Source organism: Sciurus vulgaris (genome assembly GCF_902686455.1).
Source record: "Sciurus vulgaris genome assembly, chromosome: 4".
Classification (NCBI taxonomy): domain Eukaryota; kingdom Metazoa; phylum Chordata; class Mammalia; order Rodentia; family Sciuridae; genus Sciurus; species Sciurus vulgaris.
Window position 1 is genome coordinate 26,416,075 of NC_136464.1, and position 16,851 is coordinate 26,432,925.

Sequence of the window (16,851 nt, forward strand, 5' to 3'; positions counted from 1 at the left end):
AATATTCCACAGGCCAGGGCCTAGGGGAAGACTGTTGCTTTGAGAGGGACTTTAAGAAAACAGAGGCAGCTCCATGAGGCTCTATAGGGAATTCTGAAAGTCCTGATGGATCCTATAATAAAATGACATTATGGCCATCTAAAGCTCAACCTGCCACTCACAGTAGCTCAGTGGCAGTAACCTCATTTAGCAAAGAGGACAAGCCTGGGCTTCAGGACTGGCCTGAGGAAGTTCTCAACACACACAGGAGAAGGCATCGGGGAGAACCCCAGGCTTGAGCCTCCAAAGAGGCTCAAGACCATATTCCCTTGTCTTCAGCCCCATGGCATTCAGAGAGCACCAGAACCCACCTCCTCCATAAAGGAATCACTTCAGGTACCCATAACCAGATTCAACTCACCAACACTGTCCCTAAGAGAATCAGAAAAGACTGGCCAGACCATGGTTTCCCAATGAGCAGAGGCAGTAATCGGGACCCTGGGATGCCAAGAACCTCCTGGGCAAGGACTTACACCAGAGTTCATAGTAGTAGTTGCAGCACTGAGACTGTCCACAGCAGTGTCCTGTGTCACAGATGTAACTTTGATTGTTGGTACCCACACAGGCTTCCTTATCCTGGAAAAAAAATAAATAAATAAATCAAAAAACATCTCAACATACTAATCTATAATCTATAGCTTTTAAACACCACTTTCCTTCTTACCTCCCTTCCTCCTGGTTGTCTGCATGTCCTCCCCCAAAACTATACCAGTGTTTACTCCTTAAGAAAAAAGTTAAAAAGAACCACACAATAACCACAGATTTAAGAAAACAAATAGGTTTATCAAGGGGGAAGAGAACTTAGCACACGAAGGTACACAGCAAGGTTCCCACTGGGCACAATGGCACATGCCTGTAATCTAAGTGACTTGGGAGGCTGAGGCAGGAGGACTGCAAGTTCGAGGCCAGTCTAAACAACTGAGCTAGGCCCTATCTAGCTAGCTAGCTAGCGAGTTGCTATAACTAACTAACTAAAAACATCATATGCATTATGTAACTCAAAGTCCATATTGGGTGAGGTTAGGGTTGCATGGTAGGGCATTTCATATCTTAAATGTGAAATATATATTAAAAATGTCTACCTCCATCTCCATCTACCAGTGCCATGAATAGAATTTGGCAAACTGCTAGATGATTACTCAATAGTGTCCTTTATGTAGCTGTCCCTAATAGGGACAGTATGGATCCTGGATCTAGTTAGGATTCTTAAGAGATATTTGATAAGCAAAAGTGATCTAGCAAGTTGAACTTGAACCTGCTTGGGTTGCCCCTTTTTTGAAGAATTTGAGGAGCAATTTTTAAAAAAAAATTCCTCTTTTGAATCTCACTGTAAATAACCTTGGAGATCATGTTTGAAAGGAGTGACTGACTAAATGGAATCTTGGGAGTCCCTACTGCATTAATTGCTCCAGAAAGTTTCACAGAAAAGCTGGTTTTATTAAACATACTACTAATTACAGAAGAATCATTGCTTTCCTACCAGCTGAGTTTAACACAGGAACACAAAATGCTTCTGCTTGGATATAAAGAAAGTGAGGCCACCCTTTTCTATCTTTTCTGAGGGGAACCTCACTGTTTTTTGTTGTTATTTTTCAGTACTGGTGATTGAGCCCAGGGGTGCTTTACCACTGAGCCACATCCCTAGCCCTTTTTTATTTTTTATTTTAAGACTGGGTCTAAGTTGAGGAGACTGACCTTGAACTTGCAGTCCTCCGGCCTCACCCTCCTGAGTTACTAGAATTACAGGCATGTGCCACTGTGCCTGGCTAGTTTGGGGTTTTTGGAGACGAGGTCTCGCTGTGTTGCCCAGGCTGGTCTTGAATTCCTGGATGCAAGCCATCCTCCTGCCTTAGCTTCCTGAGTAGCCAGGACTATAGACATGGACCACCATGCCTGGCTTCATGCATGTGATGAAACTTGTAAATCATCTTCTATACTGGCTTTCAACAAGACTTTATTCATTTACTGAACACGGTCTTTGTGTCAGGCACTGTGCTGGGTAAAAGACATACAAAGGTGAAGACAATGTTCCTATCTTCAAGAAGTTCAGAGTAAAGAAGGAAAACCCTGCTCAGCAAAGAAACTCAAAACCGCAGGATTGTATTTGCAACTGTTCAAGCTGACCCTGCCCATGGCGCACATCCGGGCGGATGGCTGCCAGTGGAAACTCAAGTCACATGGCTGGGTTCTCCTCTCTGGGTCTGGCTTTACTACACTGTCTACTTGGCCACAGGCATAAACAAAGCACTCCAGTGACCATCCAGAGGGCTAACAGCCAAGCAGCAACAGGACAGGCACCTGAAACCACAGGGAGAAAAGAGAAGCATCAGTGCTGAACACCAGATCCCTGGCCTAGTACAGGTCTCTACCACATACCCTCACATGTTTCTTCATCTTTAAAAGTCTTATATTCTGGTATGAAGGAGTTTAGGAAGAAGAAAACACAAAAACTATTTGTAAACTCTGACAATAATGCATGATAAAGTGTTCTCCTTTGTCTTCACCTTCCCAAGCCCACCAAAAGCAAAAAGACACCTAGCAATTGGAGGCCTCCTCAGAGGCCCAGTGCAGATGGAGAAAACAGAACTACACTTGCTGCTTTTGCTCCAGTCAGCCTCTCCGACTTCAGAGCAAAACACCCCTTTCACATAGACATCAAAAAGTTTCTCCCAAGTTTACCAGGCCCTGCAAATGCCATTCTTCTGGCACTGCCTTGCAAGAGCACAGTTCAAAGTGTCCACACAGTTTCTAAAAGAGGCTGTGCTGCCTACAGGCGGCACATAAAAGAATCCAGTGACACTTCTGCCTGGGGAAAATTCACCAGATGAGGTCAGGCTCTGAGCACCAGGTAGCCAACTGGTCCCACATGAAGGGTGCAACAGAACACATCAGAAACCTAAACAAGTGGCGTTCTCATGACCTACTGTTGTCAGCTCTTCCCTCGGCTCTTCTTGTCTCGAGACAGGAGGCCTGGTATAAACAAGACCCCACTCAGCTTTGCTGCTCCGCCTCCACTTCCCCAGGGAAAGCAGAATGCTTTAACCCAGTTCCTCAAACACATTTTAACCCAGTATATCTAGTTCCCTGTGTTCTGCTTTCCTCAAATGCAGAGTCCTTTAGCATCGGTCTTGGCTATGGGAGCTGTCATTTTCTGCTGCAGGGGGAATAAAGAAGGCAGGTAGTTAGGAAGACAAGAAGTGGGCTCAGGCTCCATCAGTAAGGAAGAAGTAAAGGACTGGGGGACACGAGATGTCAGTGTGAGGAGAGCCCCTCCAGCAAGACCTGCTGTATGCAAGGAAACCTGGCAGATTTGGGTTTGGACACAGCTGTCACTACAGAGGAACAGGACTTAGGGCAAGTTACTCGATGGTGTTAAGTCTAGTGAAGATGATCTCTAACATCTCCTTCAACCCTAAGCTAAGCACCACTCTCTGCCTCAAGCCTTTTATCCTACCCACTCCTACATTCCATCTCTGACACACAGCCTTAAGTCAACGCAAAAGCTCATGAGATCTATGCCTCCTCTTGCTCGAATCAACAGCAAAGAACAGTGGAATTTACTCATGGATCACCAAAAGGGCTCTCACCTCCAGGTGACTCAGAATGCAAAAGCTTATGTGGTTAAGAGTCAGCTGGATCTGGGTTCAAGCCCAGCTCTTACACAGGTTTATTAACTGTGTGGCCTTGGGTAGTTACTTTACTTCTCTGTGCTCTTATTAGCAACAATATTCTGTAAACCTCTACTGCTAGAAGACCATCCAGCACCTTGTCTTCACAGCATTATTTCAAAACAGTAAAGCCCACTGTGGCAATGCAGTCTGCTCCATACACACAAAGAAGAAAAGAAAAAAGAACTGGAGAGAATGCAAAGGAAACATGAATATAAAAAATTCTCAGCCCTCTTTATGATGATCCTTGTTTTACTACTAAGTATTTTCCAGCTCATTACACACAATATGTTATTCAGGTCAAGTCCTGAATAGTGGATAGCAAATATTCCTCCCACTCCCTTTTTCCAGAGGATGAACCAGAGGATGAACTGTGATCTCCCCAAGGGCAGGAGCCATGTCTCCTTACTTCCTCTGCTGTCCCTAGGACAAGCACAGTGCTGTTCTGAGAAGATGGCTATGTGACCACCTGAAGGCAGGAGAAGATGAGGGGAAGAAGAGCACATGTGTATCAAGCCCTTGCTAGATACCAGGACTATTCTAAACGCTGTCCAGGTAGTCTTTCATTAAAACTTGACAACAACCCAAGGAAGGGAGTAGTAACAGGGAGGTGAGGCCCAAAGAGGCTAAGTCACCTGCCAGGGTCACAAAGCTAGGAAGTAGTGCCATCAAGTCTGTCTGACTCTAGACCTTGAACTTTTAGTCATTAAGCTACAGCCTCTTTGGATAACATTATACCTCTTCGGCTGCTTTCCACACTTAATAAAAAAAAACCTCTACCAAATGAAATCAACTATTCAACTTTGATGGGAAAGGTAAGGACTCATACTTGTGAACTCCCAGTATGGAATGTGGGGCCTTCTTTCCTTCCTTCAACATTTACTGAGTGCTTCACTGCACCAGCACTGAGCTGGGGTGGGGGACAAAATGGGCAAATGAGCAAAAAGAGACATGGCTGTTGACCTCATGCAGCTTGCAGTCTAACAAAGGACAATTAAATAATCACACAAGATCAAACTGCAACTAAGCTTATAAAAGACCTAGAAGCTATTCAAAAGGGTCCAGAATGGCTTCTGGGAGGAAAACAAGCTTGAATTGAGACTGACAGGATGGTCAGAAAATCATAACTAAAGAAGAGGGATGGGAAGCACATTCCTGGCAGAAAAACTGCAGTGGCAACGTTCTTTGTCTAGAAGGAGGTGGTTAAAGAAGCATGTAGGTAAGAAGGGACCTGAGAGTATAGGGAGATAAATAAGACCAGGTTTGCATTTTACAGATATCTTTCATTTGCATATAACTCCACAGCAGCTGGGTGAGTGGGTGGCACAAGACTGTAATCCCAGTGATTTGGGAGGCTGAGGCAGGACGATCGCAAATTTATGGCCTCAGCATAATTAGTGAGGAACTAAGAAATTTAGCAAGACCCTGTCTCAAAATAAAAAAGAGTTGGGGATGTAGCTCAATGGTAAAGTACCCCTGGGTTCAATCCCAAGAATGAATGGATGGATGAATGGATGGATGGAGGGATGGATGGATGGATGGATAAATAAATGAATACTCCATGGCAAAAAAATAAGCAACAACAAAAAACTAGAAACAGAATTTTTCAAAAAGAAACTGTGAGGGCTGGGGATTTGGCTCTGTCGTTGAGTGCCCCTGAGTTCAATACCCAGTACCAGAAAAGAAAAAAAGAAAGAAAGAAAAGACAAGAAACTGCATAAAAAATGAGTGTTCTTATGCCAAGGCCTTCACCTCAGGAATGCCTTTTATAACTACCAGGATCCTCATTTGTCATAGGTCTATGCCTTTAGTCCTGGTACCACAGCAACCAGCGACCCAGAGACAGGTCTCACATAGTCACCAAACAGAAAATGTAGGCACAAAGAAGAAACAAACAAGTTCAACATTGAACTGGAAAGAACATTTTTACAATGGAAAAGGCTAAACAGTATGCCTTTTGCACATATGCAAAAAATTATCTCTTTGGTGGCAGCATAAACTGTGAGACTAATAACATTTTCCTTAACAGTTTCCATGTCTTATAGTTGCTATTCTTAGCTGAGCCACTGTAAAGGTCAATTTAATCAGCATAAGAACTTTCTAAGTGCCAGCATAAAAAGAGACACTGGACCATAATGGTTCCCCAGGCATGGTTTTAATTTACCAATTTATGGGGCTGGAAAACTCTGTTAGCAACTAGTTGATGGCACATCATCTTCATGTCCTTAGGAAAACATAAGAGTTTTGAAGTTTAAGAGTGAAAAATAGAAAAATTAAAAGTCCTTCACAAGATGCTAAAGCACAGGACGCCAATCTTGATTACCTGATATGGATGAACACAGCGCACCACCTCCGGCTCTCCCTGCAGGGAAAAGGACCAACTCCTAATGGGAATGTTCAGTTCCCCAACAGCCAACAATGATGTATTGACACTCCCTTGCTCCCACCATGTGCCAGGTACCGTGTAAGATGCTACAGCTACACTAAGGAGCAAGAGATTTGTGGAGTGGGAGGGGAAAGTTTTTTTGTCTAACAATAGGGCTGGATAGATAACTTTTAAAAATTCTTCTTACAAAACCCCTAGAAATGCTGGCTATATAACGATATCTTTTAATTACATAGCTGAGCTTGCAAGAAAGCAAGGAAGATCTCCAGGGACCAAAAATGATAGGGGGAAACTAGACATCACAGTCCTAAATGAGGTTAGGCCTTTCCAGTTGCCCTGGAAAGTAGGGTAGTTTGTTGATCCTGGGCCCAGGTGAAACAGGAAGTTGGAATTCAGACCCATTATAAAGCTGGGACCCTCAAAGGGGAAGAGCAGAATAGGGGGAAAAGGGAGGGGCTGGGGGTTGTAGCTCAGTAGTAGAGCACTTGCCTAGTATGTATGAGGCACTGAGTTCGATTCTTGGCACCGCAATATAAATAAGTAAATAAAATAAAGGTCCATCAACAACTAATAATAATAATAAAAAAAAACTATTGGCATATAGTGAGAAGAAAGATTTGAATGGAGAGGGGGACAAAGTATCTCCTCAAATGATCTGTGGTCACAGGCCTTCCCTCAAGCTAACCTGAGGTTTGAATTGTACTACCCATGTGGTCTGAGAATTTGAGGCTAAAAATTTAACACAAAAAGTGGTCCAGGTTAGACCCAGTGGCATACACCCAGCTACCTGGGAGGTTGCAATAGGAAAATCAAAAGTTTGAGACTAGCTTGGGCAAAATAGCAAGACCCTGTCTCAAAACAAAATAAAAAATGCTGGGGATGTAGTGATAGAGTACTTGCCCACCATGTGCAAGGCCCTGGGTTCAGTCCTCAGTATTGCAAAAACAGAATTTTTTTTTTTAAAGTGGGGGTCCCAGGCTGGCAATAGGCATTGACATCTGGCAAAAGATCCACCCTCTGAAAGAGTTCCACAAATAAAGCTCTGTTTAAAGAGAAGTTTACAATTTAAAAAGTATGCAAAAGTAATCCAATTTAAATAAGTCTTGGGAAACTCAACAAATAACAGGATAATACCCCCTGGGGTGAGGGGGAACAACTTAAGATAACAGAATGATCAGATAAATTTTAAGATATAAAATGATAAAATGATAAGATATTCAAATGATTACAGGAAAAAAAATCAAAACGCAAGAAAAGAATATTACTAAAAAGGAGACAGTGACCAAGTAGGGCTGGGGAGATAGCTCAGTTAGGAGAGTGCTTGCCTCCTAAGCCTAAGGCCCTGGGTTCAATCCCCAGCACCAAAAAAAAAGATAGTGACCAACTAGATTTGGAAGAAAAGTAAAAATAAAACTTGTGGAAAAATAATAGTTATTAAAAGTAAAAATTCAGCAGATGGGTTACACAGAGATTAGGTTAAGTTAAAGAGAGAATTTTGAACTGGAGGATAAATCTGAGAAAATGCTCAGCAAAGTGGTTCTAACCAAGAAAAGAAAAACAATTGGAAAACTAGAAACAAGAGGCTAAAGAAGAGAATGGAGAAGCAATATTGAAAGAGATGAAAAATTTCCAAAACTAATTTAAAATTTTCCAAAACAGATTAAGAATTTTCAGACACTAAAAAACTGTAGTTTTTTAAACTTTCAGCCAAGTACATTTTAAGAAACTGCAGAAAGATAAAGAGATCTTAAGTACATTCTAGTGGAGAAGGCTGATAACTAATAAAATAAGAATTTAAACAGTAATAAGCTCCACAAGGATAATAATACAGGACAACATGGGTTAAATGGGGTGGTCAGGAAAGGCCTCTCTGAGAAGGAGCCAGTTTAAGCAGACCTGCAGGAACAGTGTTCTATCAGAGGACATGTCGAGCACAAGCAAAGATACTAGGGCAGGAATGAGCTTGGTGTTCTCCAGGAACAAAGGCTAGACTGTGGATCTCAGGAAGACAGAGAGAAAGGAGAGCTGAGAGTTCAGCAGAGACCAGACTTCACTCACATGTTTTGTACAAGAGTTAAAATAAAATACAAAGTACCATTGCTTACAAATCCACTGCTGGCTTCAGATAGTTTCTTCCTTAGATTACGGTAGAGATTTTAATAGATATAAAAATATTTTTGCAGTTCTCACATTTACTTTTCAACATGGGCCCATTTTTTGTAATACTCAGTCTGGTTGCTACTTCAGAGTGAGCAACAAAATCAAGTTTCTTTTCATTCTTAAACTAGAAATGGCTTTCTAGAAAATAGAACAAATCTAGAACTGAACATCTGCTGGAGCAGAGTTCTTTCTGATTTTGGTAATGCTCCATAACCAAAGTCTTCAAAAATAAGACAGATTTGAAATGGCTAGATGAGAAAGACAGATACCACTTTAACTTAGAATCTTCTATTTTTGTTCTATTCTAGACAATCTTCAAAATCTGAATGTAATTTTTAAGGTCCAGGTCCTCAGAAAATAGGTATGTAAGTAGCCATGAAAAATATTTTTTAAAGCTTTGTGGATCTACCTATATTTTCACAATCAGGAAGTTAACATCATGGTCTCCCTAATGCTACTGGGGTTTTCCCCCATTTTTTATTGGTACATTATAGTGTTACATAATGATTGGGATCTGTTGTTACATATTCGATGCTATCAGTTTGTTTGTTTGTTGGTACTGGGGATTGAACCCAAGGTTACTTAGCCACAGAGCCACATCCCCAGCCATTTTTTATATTTTAGAGACAGTGTGTCACTAAGTGATGCTATTCAACTTTAAGGCTATTCAAAGAGTTATGGAAATAAACAATTGTTCAAGAGTAGGAATTGTGAATTGGGTGGAAGGAGGTTACAGAAGAGCTGGGGAAGGACAGTAAGCTCAGGAAAAATAATAATTCAGCAGGAGTCCTGGCATATTTTTCCTAGGTGTTAATCTAATCTCCCTATTTTTGATAATAAGGATTGCCATAGACTACATTTATACCCTTCACATTATATATCACACCTGATAATTAACTCTTTAAGCTTATCTAGCTAAAGGAGTTCAATTTCATCGCTTCTGATAAAGAGCAAGCCACTGCTAAGAAGCTGACCAAGCCTCTGCCTTGTGTGCACTGGGAGATTAGGAATGGAGTTTTATCCTTTTTGGTAGAATTCAACAATTTTCCAGAAGAACAAATAGCCTGATCTAAATGGACAGGCTCCCTTAACTCAGCCAGCAAATCTTATTTGAGAAGATTCAGCCTCACTGCTCGGGGATGACAGCGTGGTTTACCCTGAAGGGCTCTGGCTCAGGTGTACCCAATCCCCATCCTCTACTACAGAATCCCCAAAGGGTAAAGCCAAAGACTGGAGCTAGTGGGCTGGGGAGATAGCTCGGTTGGTAGAGTGCTTGCCTTGCAAGCACAAGGCCCTGGGTTCAATTCCCAGCACCACCACCAAAAAAAAAGATGAGCTAGTGACAGACCTAAGAAAAGCCTAGAACCAACAGAGCCAACTGCTGCTTCCAGATATGCCTGCAGCATGTACCTGTGTACTGCTGAAGGGGAGTCCTGGGGTCCCTGCTAAATGGGGGACACAAGGTTCATTTACTTCAGCCTGTAAGATCATGCTGGAGCAATGTGGTCTGGGGCCTCCCAAAGATGGACACTGTCCAGGAATCTGAGGAAGAGCAACACAGTGAATCAAAGCAAACTAGAATCTTACAACTAAGTGAATTTTTCAGCACGGTGGCACAGGCCGGTAATCCCAGTGACGTGGCAAGCAGCAGGAGGATTACAAGTTCAAGACAACCTTGGCAAATTAGTGAGACCCCTGTCTCAAAATAAAAAATGAAATGGCTGAGGATGTAGTGCAGTGGAAGAGCACCCCTGAGTTCAATCACCAGTGCCATAAAAAAAAAAAAAAAAAAAAAAATCAGTGAATTTGCCCCCAAATAAGAATGAATACACTAAGACAACAAATGCAACAAAATAGAGTTGTGTCTCCCATTATGGTCATGGGCCCAAAATCACATGGGTATTTGTTAAATATGTAGATTGAGAACCTCTGGCTCGGCAACATGGTGCATGCCTATAATCCCAGCGGCTACAGAGGCTGAAGCAAGAGGATCACGAGTTCAAAGCCAGCCTCAGCAACAGTGGGGCACTAAGCAACTAAGTGACACCCTGTCTCTAAATAAAATACAATAGGGCTGGGAATGTGGTCCAGTGGTCAAGTGCTCCTGAGTTTAATCTCTGGGACCCCCCCAAAAAAAGAGAGAACCTCTGAGGACAGTGACTGAAATTTTGCCCTTTTAAACACACTTCCTTGGTTATGCTCATCACAAATACACAAGTCTGAGAACCTCTAAAACATGTCTGGGATCTTCCTAGAATCCCAAACATGTCCCAACACAGTAACCCCCAAGAGTACCTACTTAGAATCAAGGCACATGAGATTATTTATATTCTCTCTGCCTCATTTTATATATACACACACACACACATAAACAATAGGTCATAAACATAAATTTTAAAAAGAAGTGACACATTAGTTAGGTACACTCCCTACCCATGCCAGTACTGCTATTGCCAAAGCTGCATTGCAACTGGATCCTCACTAAACAGTCCCCAAATGGAGCAGCCAGCAAATAAATTAAAATCCATTTCCTGTGTTGCTATTAGGAACCTGATTAACAAACTCAGAAAAAAGCCACTTGACCCTGGTAGGAAAATCCCAGAGTGAAAATCAGAAGTGCAACATATCCTATGGTTTTATTAAGGTCTACTTGCTGATATACCAGCATATGCAGGCCTGTGGCGTCTGACTGGCTGCAGTGGCACAGGACACCAGGTTACTGTAACACTCTCTCCCCCTTTGATGAAGATAGAAAGGCAGTGCTGCCTCAAGATATTGATAACAATCCCACATCACTGTACTCTCCTGCCACAGAAGGCACTGAGAAGTGTGGCTTCTTTAGCAAAGGCTGCTGCAGAGAACTGAGGGCCAAAAAAGCAGGCAGCATGCAGCAGTGCTGGTGAGTAGCAGGAGGCACGCTGGCAGAGCAGCTGACCCCATGAGACAGGTCTATATCCACATGTTACATTCTTCAACTTTTAAAAAGATGTATTAACTAGCAACATTTTAAAATGAGGATAATTCACATAATAATCCAGATTTCCAGTTTTCTCTAGAAAATCAAGGGGCTGGGGAGATAGTTTAGTCGGTAGAGTGCTTGCCTGGGTTCGGTCCCCAGCACCGCAAAAAAAGAGAAAATCAAGACCCACACACACCCTTCCAGGGTCAGAGAGACTGGGGTAGAACTTCCAGCTCCATCACAATCTCAGTGATCCCCCGCATGCCCCTTCTGTCCAATGATCCCCTTTAGTTGACTCAATCATGTCATGGCTGGTCCCTGTGGGCACCCGCTTATCTCCTCCAAAGTTCAGAAGTGGATTGTTCATGCCCTCACCTGGAGGCTAAGGCAAATTACAGAGGCCTAAATACAAGCAGCAGGAATCTGAATTCTCCTCATTGAGGCTCAAGCAGCACCATGTCAAATAGGTACCTCAACAAAAAAGGTGGTTCCAATGCTGCATCAGGGGAGCCCCTCTTGATAACCAGAGGATCTCCTACCACACTGCATGAGAAAGAGAACCAAGTGACTGCATGTATTGAGCACTGGGTGAGTTTTTGTTTGTTTGTTTGTTTGTTTTGCAGTACTGGGGATCGAACCAGTACAATCTACAACTAAGCTATATCCTCAGTCCTTTTATATTTTATTTTGAAACAAAGTATCTATAAGTTGCCAAGGCTGGCCTTGAACTTGGGATCCTTCTACCTCAGTTTCCTGGGTTACTAGGATTTAAAGTGTATGTCACCAAACCTGACTTAGATAAAGTGTTTTTACCAATGTCATTTATTCCCCTTGTTATGGGAAACTGGGGTTCAGAGCAATCACACAGTCAAGGGAAGTTTTTTGGACCTAAATCCAAGTGGAGAGAATTCAATGTTTGGAGGTTATCCTAAACTTACATGTGGGATGCTAACAAGCACAAAAGCCACAGATAAGGCAGGGACTTTGCCTTTGAGGCACTCTGTAATAACTCAACTATTAGGTTTTATTTTTTAAATTTATGGTTCAATTTTTATTGTTGAAAGTTTCCTAAATATTCAAGTTCACTTTGTTCCTTCAAAAGTAATCATAATCTAATCAACAGAATTCATTTTTTTTAAAAAAATGATTTATAGTGTAGGAGGAACAAGATATGCACACATACATAAATACAGGTATATATGTAACTAATACAGGTCATTCACATTTGTGGAGTGCTCAAGCTTTTCAAGTCTCCAGTCTGCCAGTCAGAACCCTGCAAGACGTCAAAAGAGGTGCTGCCACCCCCATGTGGACAAGGAAACCAACACTAACACTGTGGCTCAGGCAGGCTGTCAAAATCCTGCTCTTCTAACTTTTGGTTCCATATTCTGTGACTGGGTTCTAAGTCATCAATGTCTTAACTGCATCTTGAAAATGGCTCTTGATCAAATAAAATACCCACTTATTTGCCTAGAAAGAAGAGGAAAATTTATCCTACAAAAAAGAAAAGAGGTACTGTTTTCAAAGGGATCTAAAATATTAAAGTTACAAGTTAACTTGTGGCTGATATACTTTAAGAGACTCGCCAGTGGGGCTGGAGTTGTGGCTCAGTGGCAGAGTGCTTGCCTGCATGTGTGAGGCACTGGGTTCGATCCTCAGCACCGCATATAAATAAATGAATAAAATAAAAAGGTCTATCTACATCTAAACTAAAAAAAAATACTTATATATATAAAAAGAGACACATCAGTTTCATTTGATAGAGAAAAGCACATGCCACATCTCATTCCTCATCTTAAGTGTAACTCTCAATGTAACCCCATCTTTCCTCAGCAGTTCCATCCTACAGCTGCAGGCTTTTGTTGGAAGCAAAGAAATTTCACAATGGGACTCGCCTGCCTGACTGCCTAAAGCCCAGAACTGGAGATTAATGATCAGGACAACATTCAACCCTGTTTAAGGAAACTGTTTACTTCTACCTGGACAAAGGGTCACATTAAAAGTGGTCTCACTGCAGACACAACATAAAAGAAGTCTTCAGAATACACAGGTTGTCTCCAAAAGCCTCTGCAAAACTAAAAGAATACAAGAACTTTCTGAAGTGTAAGGCCTTGCACTTAAAGATTAAAACAGACTCAGATGACTTAGAAAAGGGGGAGGAGTTGTATTGTTATCAGAAATAGATTACAGTAAACTCACATCACAGCAATAGGTACCTGCTTGAAATGTGCCCTGTTCTTAAAATAACTCTAGCCTAACAGTACCACAAGCTGTAGAGCTTATTTAGGTACTACTGAGAGATCCTGCTTTGATGAGGGAGTGGTTGTCCAGATTGCTCAAAGAGAGGACATTGTAGTTCCAGAAAGGCTTGGTCTTATTTACTGCCCCCCTCCCCAGCACACACACACACAAAATGACTTCAGTCATCACCTGCTGATGAAGGGGCAATCAAGATGTCAAGATTCTAAATCTCAAACCAGGCATCATGGCACACTCCTATAATCTCACTGGCTTGAGAGACTAAGACAGGAAGATCACAAGTTTGGGGCCAGTCAGAACAACTTAAGAGAATCGCTGTCTCAAAATAAAATAAAAAAGGCTGAGGTAGCTCAGTGGTAAAATACCCCTGGGTTCAATCCCCAGTACCCTTCCTCTGCCCAAAAAAAAAAAAAAAAAAAAAGATGCTAAATTTCTGGGCAGGTGATTGACATATAAGGCTTAGAATGCAGCAGGTAAAGGTCCACCTGATTTCCCTTTATTAAAACAACCTGGTCCACATTCCCTCAGGCCTGTGACTCACAGCCCTAAGCACAGCAGATGGTCATATGTCAGTAGTTTCTATCCCATGGTCTCTCGCTTGGTACTGCTGACACAGAGTCAGACGATCCTTTGTTGTAGGGACTCTCCTGTACATTGTAAGATGTTTAGCAGCATTCACAGCCTCTATTTACTAGAGAGCAGTAGTCACTGCCCCCACTCCAAGTGTGACAACCAACACTATCTGGACATTGTGGACATTGCCAAGTGTCACATGGGGGTAAAAGTGCCCCGAGTTTAAAGGCACTATTCTAGCCAAACTGCACCATACAATCTTGTTTCGTCCAGTCTTGTTCCCTGATTGTCTCATGGGCTCCACACTCTAAATTCTCCCAGGACAGGACTGATATCAATCTCACAAATGTAACTGGTCTAGGAGGGAGGAAAACCAAACCAAACAAGACAAAATAAAAACCTTCAGAAAGTACTGGACCTGGGGACAAAGGCGTCAAGTAACCCTGCAAGTCAATTCTCCCCAACCTTCCCTGTGCCTCTTAGTTACACAATACAAGCAGAGGGTGAAGTGATCATCTGGTTAAAACTGTCAGGTGATTTTTGCATGACTGGTGAGAAACCAAACCATGGCTCTCAGTCCATGACAGGGTGACAGTAACCCAGCACAACCTGAGCCTGGCCCATAAATCCAGAACTTCACCTAGAGACAAAGGAGGGATTACACATTCCGTTTTTGCTGGCAGTCTACTCCAGTGTAACCCAGGCCTCTCCATCCTGCTCCAGAGCCACAACCAGAAGAGTAGAAAGTCACAAGTGTTCACACCACTACCTGGTGGGTAATGAGAGAATTCCAAACCCTTGATGACAACCACATGAGCCAGATGTGGTGTACACCGGTAATCCTGTTGACTCAGGAGGCTAAGGCAGGAGGATCATAAGTTTGAGGCCAACAACTAAGTGAGACACTTCCTCAAAATAAAAGGGCTAGGAATATGGCTCAGTAATGGAGAGCCTTTGGGTTCAATCGTTAGGAAGTGAGAGAGGGAAGAAGAGAGAAAGAAAAAAGTCACACGATAAGTTGGCCAGTATTGGAAACCAAGACTGGGACCATACATGTGTCACAGTTCAGTGGAAGCTCCTGGAAACACGTGTTAAGCAAGAGAACCAAACAATAACAAGTACTCTGGCCTCCTTGATGGAAGACCTGGGGAAACCACTGTTTTATAAGCAACACAGCACCAGTAAACCCTAAGCCACTTTCAGGAAAAGAAGTCAATGTGTGTCCCACTCTGCCATTTGTAAAGCCAAGTCTTTCTCCCTCCTGAGCAGTATATGGCTTCCTGACAACCCCTCCTCTCTTTTGGTTGAAAGAACAACTTGAAAGGAAGCCATCTCTCAGGATTGAACCACTTATTTCCTGCAACCAATAACCGAAACCTCTGTGAGGTCCAACATTTGAATTCAGTTGACCCTGACCATAGAAGCAGTAGCTACAGAGGGGCACAGAAATGGCTAAGGCAGGTCAATACTTTTAAGGCTGTTTCAACTCACCATTGCTACAAAGTAGCAACAAGTAGCAAGAAGTGCTAAGGAGGCAGAGTTAAGAGAACAGTCTGCCTGTTAGGGAACAAGGGCAGAAGAAATGGCAGCTTTTTAAGTAGCCCCAAATTATACTGTTTTCATGGACTAAAATTTACCTCTTCAAGGAAAAGGGGTGGGAAGGGGGTGGGTCAAACTCATGGGATATCACTGGGGGAAGTGACTGTTTTCTTTGGCTCCGGCCTAGATAAAAGTTTCAAAATCAGCAGATATAGTCCTCTTTTCCACTAGGCTACCATCCTGTCCACTGCTTTCTCATCAGAGACATGATGAAAAACAAGCCACTCTCTTTTAAAAACACAGTCTCTTTCAACAGAGATGGCTGGGGGCTCAAAAATTAACCTGAACAGGCTTGGGTAAGAGCCACCTTCTCACCTTCAGGTGACGGCAGGGAACTGCAGAGTTCAGCGGAGCTGTCACCTAGGATTCTTATAATCAGTTCAGATAAGGATTCCGGCCTCAACCTTTGGTAGTACAAACAAGTGTCACCTTGGTGTCTGCTGTGTTACATGCTGTTAGTTCCCTTCCAAGCAGGATCTTGCTTAATTTGTCCTGAACCTGGTGGAGAAAAGCTAAGCACAGAAGCCTCATAGTGAGTGGGAGTCAACACTTGGTCTTCTTCAGGGAACGGAGGCTGCAGATGAGAGTGCCAAAGCAGAGCTCACCATGCCACACATCAGCCCTGGGCACAGCAACACAGACCTCTTAAGTTCCAGTTTCCTTACAGTAACAAGGAGATAATACCTCCTCCCTTGTGGGTGGTTGTCACTGTGAAATAACAAATGCCCCAAGCAAATGTTGGCTAAAATTCAGAAGTTCAGGGTAAACTGGAGGTTGGAGCTCCTACCCTGCAGAGTGAACTAGATATCATCAAGGCCTTGTCAGTACTCTCTGAGACCCTTGGGCCACGTTCTATGCCCAGGGACTGACTGTATTGCAGTTCAACACTCTAGGTGCTTTGTCACAGGCAGCAGCATTACGCCAATCTAGAGCCTGTAGGAACCAATTCACCCTTTCAAGAAAAAAATACGAAATAAAAAAAGAAGTAACAACGAATTCTATCATTATGTACAACTACAGTGTACTAATAAAAATATGGAAAAAAGGCAAAAAAAAAAAAATTAAGAATAGCAACTGGGCACAGTGGTGCATGCCTGTAATCTCAGCTACTCAGAAGACTGAAGGAGGAAGATTGTAAGTTCAAGGTCAACTTGGGCACATATACACACACAAAAAGATTAGAAAGTACCTCTTATGCCAGGAGTTGC

At 42.6% G+C, this 16,851-nt stretch overlaps 1 protein-coding gene across 2 annotated transcripts in view; it reads right to left on the minus strand.

Moving 5' to 3' along the window:
• The window catches only part of WBP1L (WW domain binding protein 1 like), a 54,914-nt gene that overhangs the window by 12,447 nt on the left and 25,616 nt on the right, over positions 1-16,851 (minus strand). For both annotated transcript variants that reach the window (XM_079136346.1, XM_079136347.1), the window contains exon 2: positions 513-615. In XM_079136346.1, coding sequence (XP_078992472.1) covers positions 513-615 — 103 coding nt within the window. The remainder of the gene's footprint in view (positions 1-512; positions 616-16,851) is intronic.